Below are 7,885 nucleotides of genomic sequence, written 5' to 3'. Positions count from 1 at the left end.
TGCAGAGCTGGGGGAGCGCCCCGTCCTCCCTCCCTGGCGATGGGCACCGGGTGGGACGTGTGTGCCCTCCTCTCCGTGGCGTTGCTTGCGGCCCAGGCTTTCCCCCAGACAAACATAAAGATCAGCCAAGGTGAGTGCAAAGCGTTGACTGCGGCTTGGGGTAAAGGCAATCCTTAAACTGTGACGGCTTTAGCAAGGAGAGGAGGGCGCGTATCTCCTGCAGGGTCAGCAGTGGGCTTTCCCCTTTCTCCGACTGCTCCAGAAATCTCTGACTTTCCTTGAAATCAACTTCCTTCTTCACTGGGGGGACGTGCCAAGAGCAGCCCCGGTCTCCCTCTCCTGGGATATTGAAGCTGTCTCTGCTCTGGCTCGCTTTCTTTCTGTGTAAGAGGCTGCGCTTTCGCCTTCAGCAACGTGCGCTCGTGTGGCATGATGCCGTGGACCTTCAGCCCTCCCTACGGTGCGTCTGGCGTGGACGGCAGGGGCAGCGGGCAGAAATAACTGCACGGAGGCACACACGTGAGTGGTGCAGGACTGCAGCCCAGCAGCCTGGCAGGACAGGCAGGGAGGACCACCGTGGTGCCTGGTTTATTTATTCACACTTACTGCATGTGAAAAGTGGCCACAAATAAGTGATTCTGCCTTATTCCCCCCTCCCCTTTTTTTTTTTTCTGAGCTGTTGGTGACAGTGGCTGCTTTATGTCACTTGAGGTTCTTGCAAACTTTTTCACGGGGCTGGCATGAGCAGGAGTCGCTGCTCTGAGTTTGTTCGTGCCCCATTAGATTTGTATGGGAACGTGAGCAGAGAGGGACTCCTTAAGTGCCATTCGGTGAGTTCGTGAGAAAAAGGATCGATATGAGCCCAGCTTTCCTGCCAGACACCTAATCGGTGGGAGCTTCGCCAAACTAATCAAGAAGGAAAAAACCTCATGCAAGATAACTCCTATCTGTTAGTGCCGGCTGCAGGAGGGCTGCTGCCGGCGCCTGCTGTAGCCTCACGACTACAAACATACCTGGCAGAAGATTTGAAGCTGTAAAACCAGCTTGGTTTTGTTACAGGATTTGAAAACCAAAGCCCTCTGTGTGAAGGGATGTCACTTCCAACATGCTTCAACTGGTGTTTAAAATTTTACTTGGAAATTTGTAACATGTGCTTTAAAAAACACATCAGTGTGTGTAAAATATTGCCCAGTTATTAAATGAGCTTCACATCCATCGGTGGACACCATCCCCTCTAGCTTCATACATCCCCCAGGCACACAGAGACTGAACCCCCCCCATGAACCGCTTGTTTTGAAGGTGGATGCTAAGCAAGAGACTTTTTCATCTGTTAATGAAAGATAAATATTGCAAATCACATGAAGGTGGGATTGTTTGTCCATAATGACTGTGGTGTCAGGGCTTAAGGATGTGCTCCTACAGCCACGGGTGACCTGAGGCATCCCAGCATCATACAGTAGCACTGTCTTAGACCCTGCCACATGCTGCTGCCCACCAAACCCCCTTTTTAACGCTTGTTCTTCGGGTTTATTGAATAAAGAGGGCAGACGTGTCAAGGCTGTGGTGGGATGGAGGTCTGGCTCAGCTGGCACTTTGAACCCTCTGGCCTCGCCACAGGCTGCTTCTGCTGAAGCTGTCCTTGGGGAGTCCTGGGGCTCCCCTGTCCCAGCCCTGTTGTCTCACCCATACCCTATAACTACCCACTGCTCTGGCAGCACCGACAAAGTAAAGCCGTGCTGCCAGTCTTCCCCATGACCCCGAGCTGGTAAGAGGCAACTTGGCGTTGGTGAGCGCTGGGATGCTCGTCCTCAGCCCCTGCTCTGACCGCCGGCTGGGGAGAGCTCCCCAACCCTCGCTTTCAGCATCGCAGCCCTCGGGTACCACCGGAGGGGCTCTACGGGCAGCTCTGCTCAGGGAAGGACCCAGCCTCGCACATGATGGGGATCTCCTCAGCTCTTCTCCGTTGGCATCAACTTCAGATAAGTCTCTTGGGCGTTGATGGACACCCTCCAAACTCAGCTGCTTGCCAAGAACTGAAGAGGTTCACTTGCTTTTTCAGGTCAGACGGCAGCATTAGCTTATGGATGTGCCAAGAGGGGTGTTTCAAGACCATGCCTTTCAGTAAGGCATCTCCTAACATCTCTAAGCTTTTTGGTAAGTCATCAGCTGTTGATGAAACAGAGCCCTTCGATGCTCTGCAGCAAGAAGAGCATCTGCTGCCAGCACTGACCTGATAGGATCTGCTGTCCAAAATGCTTTGATGGAGCTGCAGTATCCCCAGGAGTCTTCCTTGCACGGACATCTCTTGCCATCCTTACCTTAGCCCCAGACTTCGTATCTCAAATCTGTAGATCGCTGGAGGTGAGGCAGCATTGCACTTTGGGATGAAGCTGTTCAGGAAAAAACCTGCTCTTCCCCGGCTGAGCCAGTGGGAGTCACACAGTTGGTATTTTATCTTTTTCAGTAGCATCCTGGAATAAAAAAAACTCGTGAAACTGGCTGGGGTTTTCTCAGTTAATTATTTCTAGCTGGAAAGTGGCCACTTGGGGAAGTGAAACTTTTTGGCAGAGCAGTGCCAGCTTCTGCAAGATTTTGACAAGTGATTTTCCCGGCGGTTCTGAAGTGGGTCTCAGCTAGTAAATAAATAAAAAAGCTCCAGTTTTGTTGGCACTAACACAAATCCAGAGAGTACAAAACTTTTTCTGACCCAAAATTCTTGTTTTCCAGCTTTTCTGAGTTAGTAACAGCTGCCTCATATGAATCTTATCCTCAACCTAGTTTGGACATCTACTTTGCTGGTTCTGTGTTAAAACATGGCCCTGACCTTAAAGCTACTGCATTGTAAATAAGCAAAGGGAGGAAGGATTCTTGCCATTATTTTTCACCAGGAATTTGGGGACAAATAGATGAACTGACTTGGGGTTTGCAGGAGCCCCCGTCCTGCGGGCAGCGCCTGTGCTGCTCCTGCCCTGTGTGGAGGAGCTGATGCTGCTGGGGGTGATGTTTGCTGGGGTACTTAAAAGTGAGGACGTGGTCTAAATAGCCCCAAAACACTTCCCCTGTCCCCTTTTAGATCAAAATACCATTAGCAGCTGCTGGCTCGGTTTATGAGCTTTTCTTACAGAGCCATGAGTGGGCTCGTATACTCACAAACACGCATCCAATTTCTTATGGCCTTTCTGCTAAAAATAGCCCCCGAACACCCCAGATAAAGCAGCACCCACCGTGGTTCCTGCCTGTGAAACTGGGAGCAATAGTTCTCCTCCAGAGAGACAGCCAAAGCCTCTGATCCTGACCTAACAGAAAAGATGCTAATTAAATGCTGACCTCCCATATTTTCCTTTTCAGTATATTTAACCTTAAATTCCTTCAGGCACCTCTGGTTCGCTGAAGCTCGTCAAATTAATGCTACCTAATGGGAAGCAGTACGGAATAACAAAGAAGGACTGCCTCCTCTCCATCTCTGACTCGGTTTTGGCTGCTCTGAACAAAACAAGGGTGATTTTCCCGGACGATCGGGGCGCCAACGGGCCCAGCTTGGAGCCAGGGCACCGGGACGCCTGCTGCAATTAGCACCCGGGAGCGAAGGGCCCCGTTTGTCGGGGATGCTGCTGGGTTAAGCCCTGTGAATTTTGCCACCGTGCTGCTAGAGGTGAAGAGTTCGTCAAGGCGCTTCACAGCCTCTATAATAAAACCCCAGTTCTGGGGGAGCTGGCGGTGCCTGTCTGCCGCAGACCCCCGGGGTGCCCTCGGCAGGAGGGCGCAGCAACCTGGAGTCGCCGTGAGCCGGGACCAGATCCCAGCCCTGTCCTGGATGGGAGGATGTGCCTCATCCACAGCCTGGTGGTGAAGCTGAAGCCTCATCCCGTGGGTTTGACCCTCTGCCCTTGCTCTGCTTTGCTTTCAGTGTGGCAGGGACCCCTGGCCAGCGCCACGTGGGGAGGAGGGCTTGGCTCCCAGGAAATCACATCAGCTCTCGGCGTTCCTGGTCCTTCTGCTCTATTGCTATTATAGCAACAATTTGCATTTTTTAGGGCTATTCTAAGGTTTTTTCCAAATGCAACGATGGCCGAGTGTGAATCCGAGAGCTGAACCCTGCGTTGCCACTGAGCTGGCTGTGGCTTGGCCACCCTCCCGTAAAGCTGTTCATCTTGTTTCCAGCCCAGCGTGCCTTATCCTTTTTCCTCTGCAGCCCATAACTAGTGCTGATGAGGGTGGGAGAGCCCCCCACTGCTCTCAGGGGGTTTGTTGCTGTGGGGTGCAGAGCTGCTCCCAGCCACAGCTCCTCCAGAGGGAGCGGCTGGGGGTCCCGAGGCAGGAGTGATGGGGCGACAGCCCCACGGGGTTCGGCACAGCGGGTGCTACCGGCAGTCGGGTTGGCTTCCACGCCTTGCTCAGGAGGCAAAAAAGGCTCTTCGCATTTGTGGTTTGTTGCCTGGGAGGGGTGTGTGACAGGAGGGACCCGGGGGCTGGCTGGTGGGTGTTTGTAAAACACTCAGAGATCCCCATGTGGAAAGAGCTGATGAAATACGAAATGATCATCTGGAGGTGCCAGTGCTGGGGCAGGGAAGGATTTTGCCCCCACAAAATGGCCTCTTTTGGGGTAACTCCCCCACTGTGCTGAAAAGTGGCGGGGGAGGAGGACCAGCCCCACGGAGCCCCAGCTCTTATCTGGTGGCAGGAGGCAGATAGGCTGGCACCGCTCCCAGCAGCACGTGCGCCTCGCCCGGCTATTTATGTGGCTGAAATCCAATGTGTGCGTACGTGCGTGGCTGTGTCTGGGCCCAGGGACACAGGGGATGGTGAGGGGGTTTGCTCGGAGGGAGGAGGTGCAAGTTGGCCTTGCAGGAGGTGAGAGCAGGAGGGCCGAGTGCGGCCATAACCCCGCAGCCCCTGGCTGTCAGCTCCCATCCCAGCACGGTGGCTCCGGTAGTGCCTGATAGAGGCGAGAGGAGCCCTTATCTCGGTTTCCACAGTAGCAAATGTCAGTGCCTTTATTTTAAGCACCCTCTGCGTAAAACGATGTCAAACTAAATCGAAACGTCCCTCCTGATTTAGGCAGATGCTAAAACTGAGAAACCCATGGCTTTTGCAAAATGTGTTTTGGCTTTTGCAAACTTTTGCACGGCTTCTGCAAGAGTTGCTTTTTCCATGCATGTGTTTGGTGGTTATTTGCCTGGGTGAGGTGGGGGGAGCAGGGCTGGGCGGTGCTGCCTCCACTGCCTGCTCGGCTGCCTGCTCAGCTGCCCGGCCTCACTGCTTCGCCATCAGCTGCTGGATGTCCTCTGCTCTGCCCCCAGCCATGCCGGAGCCCGTCCACGCCTACTCCTGCCCGCTCTTCTGGACAGAGTACGAAGGCCATTGCTACCGGTACTTCCCCATCAACAAAACCTGGGCTGAAGCCGACCTCTATTGTGCCGAGTTCTCCATTGGCATCAGATCAGCCAAGCTAGCCTCCATCCACAGGTGAGGGGTGCAGAAACATGTCATCCCACCCTGGCACGGCCTGGGGAAGAAGGAAAATGGGGACAAAGTCCCATTCGCACAGCACAACCTCTGTGCCAGGTGCAGGCTCGTGTCCCAGCCTAAGCGTCCCTCTGCAGCAGCGACTGGGTCAAGTCTGATGCACTGGGCACACAAAGGCAATGTAAAAAATGCCTTTTCCTGGCCTGGCAGGAAAACTGACATAGTATTCCCTAAATTTCCCAAAACTTCATTTTTTACTCTTGAAAAAGGGATAGAAATACAACATGATTACACAGGCTTTTCCCCGGCTCCCTCTCCCCCAGCTCTCACCCACACTACACACCTCTTGCACAGACTCAGGAAAGTAATCAACAGCAGTTAGAAGAGGGGGACGCATTTGGCCATGCTGTAGGGCGAATGCTTAGGGGCATGCCTGACCATTTGCCTGACATACCCCCTCAGCGGCTCCGTGTTGCTCTGTTTTGCCAGCTGGGAAGAAAACGTCTTCGTGTATGACCTGGTGAACAGCCGCGTGCCGGGCATCCCCACCGACATCTGGACGGGGCTCAACGACCTGCGGCAGGTGAGAGCTCCCTGTAATCATGTGGGAAATGGCTTTGAAAAATTCACTTCCCTGCGTTTTACCCCTGGAAAGCCACTTGGTTTTCTTCTTCACTCCTTATAGCCCCATTAATCGGGTGGTGGCGTAGGGTCTGTTGTGCAGCACACGAGGGAAAGTTGTCATTTCATCCCCTCCAGTTAGCTTTCAAAAGAGAAGTGTTACTAGAATTAATAGAGTAATAATTACTAATTATTCACATCATTTTATTAATGGATTAATAGAAAGAGTATTGTACTGCTGGTCCAAGAAGAGCAAATAAACTGAAAATGTCTCCAACGCCAAAAATGACCAAGTTTCATTGCTTTCTTGTGATACTCTGCAACTTTTCAAAGCTGACATGTTGGAAATATATAGTCTAATATGTAACAAAGAAAAATTGAGACCATCAGGAGAATGGTCCCATGCCAGCAAATTTTTTGTAGATATTGGGAAAGGAATGGAAATGGAAAAGAAAAAGGAAAAGGAACACGGAATTGAGTGGTTGTGTTAAAAAATATATGGGTTTAATTTCTGGGCTTCCCCTGGTGAGAACACTGCAAATGCTGGGGCTTTCCAGGGCAAATTTTCAGTTGTAAAACCCAAACGAGCTGTTTGGCCTTTGCTGAGCGGTGACAGTCTCTCCCCGTGTCCCCTGGCTGTGTGGCACTGGGGATGGGGACGGGGACGGGGTCAGGGTCTGCACGGGAGCAGGACACCCCCTCCCCCCCACAAACGCGGCTCTGCGATCACCGCCTCTCTCCGCTCGCCCGGTGCCAGGAGGGTCACTTCGAGTGGACGGACGGCTCCTCCTACGACTACCACTACTGGGACGGCAGTCAGCCCGACGACGGGATCCACTCCATCCCGGAGGAGGAGGACTGCGTGCAGATCTGGTACAGGCACAGCAGTGGTGAGTGCCATGCTGGGCGTCGAGGGTACCTTAAGTCTTATTTGCATGTCAGTAAATTCACTCCACTGTGGCTTGTGCTTTTCTGAAGAGGTTGGTGGCAGGCTGAGGATTTGCATTTTAATTTTTTATTATTATTTCCTTTTTTCTTTGCAGAGAAGGGACACGCCCTCTCTTTCACCACATACATACATACATACACACACACACACACACACACATTCGCTTTCCCTCTGCTCACAGCACATCTCTCTCCCACAGCAGTGGCAGGAGGGGAGCATCATCCACTTTGACGAAATACCAAATTTAGCCAAAGGTCAAATTTTCCCATTTCCCCTCCCACACAGGAGGCCCGTGGAAATACCCATCGGTTTGCCAGCTCTTCCCTCCCTCGCTCGGGCCAAGGGCATCTTGCTGAAGCGGGGCAAGACCCTGCTTGTGCAAAAATCCCACTTCACACCCTCATTGCCAGTGAGACCAGTCAGGTGTATCCAGGCCCCCTGGACATACCTAAACACCCTGTCCATGTTGATATTTTGTGGGGTACAGGGATGTGTTTGCAGCTGCCTCCCCGCTACCATGTTCGAGCCGGGGCCAGGCATCCCTGCCAGCATCCCCAGGATGCTGTGGGATCTGGAAGATGCTGGGATGCTGGGAGGGGGCACGGCTGGGAGCAGCGCAAATGGAAGCACATCCAGGGAGAGCCTCCTGCAATGGCAGGAGGGCCTGGTCCTGAGGGCGGTGCATGGTTACCTCCTCATGCCTTTTTTCGGCTAACGCCTTGGTTTTTTGGGGGGTAGCACTGCGCTCCTGGAATGACAACGCCTGCGGCAGAGCCTTCCCCTTCGTCTGCAAGATCCCCTCGCTGGCCCTGGACTGAGACTGCCGGCGCTGCCCACGCCCCCCCTCCT

At 53.1% G+C, this 7,885-nt stretch overlaps 1 protein-coding gene across 1 annotated transcript; it reads left to right on the top strand.

Annotated features, from left to right (window-relative positions):
* The first annotated feature begins 39 nt into the window (after positions 1–39).
* CLEC19A (C-type lectin domain family 19, member A) lies at positions 40–7,871 on the top strand. Its single transcript, XM_009324825.1, has 5 exons — positions 40–130; positions 5,301–5,466; positions 5,956–6,049; positions 6,845–6,977; positions 7,775–7,871. Exons 1-5 carry the CDS (start codon positions 40–42, stop codon positions 7,852–7,854), a joined length of 564 nt encoding a protein of 187 aa, XP_009323100.1. The 3' UTR covers positions 7,855–7,871.
* The last annotated feature ends 14 nt before the right edge of the window (positions 7,872–7,885 follow it).

Source organism: Pygoscelis adeliae, unplaced genomic scaffold, assembly GCF_000699105.1.
Source record: "Pygoscelis adeliae isolate BGI_AS28 unplaced genomic scaffold, ASM69910v1 Scaffold85, whole genome shotgun sequence".
NCBI classification, from domain to species: Eukaryota; Metazoa; Chordata; class Aves; order Sphenisciformes; family Spheniscidae; genus Pygoscelis; species Pygoscelis adeliae.
This window is presented reverse-complemented; position numbering and strand designations above follow the sequence as displayed.

Coding starts and splice junctions, on each gene's coding strand:
- CLEC19A (XM_009324825.1), top strand. CDS start 40: ATGGGCACCGGGTGGGACGTGTGTGCCCTCCTCTCCGTGGCGTTGCTT. Junction 131..5,300: donor AAACATAAAGATCAGCCAAG/GTGAGTGCAAAG, acceptor CTCTGCCCCCAG/CCATGCCGGAGCCCGTCCAC. Junction 6,050..6,844: donor GGCTCAACGACCTGCGGCAG/GTGAGAGCTCCC, acceptor GCCCGGTGCCAG/GAGGGTCACTTCGAGTGGAC.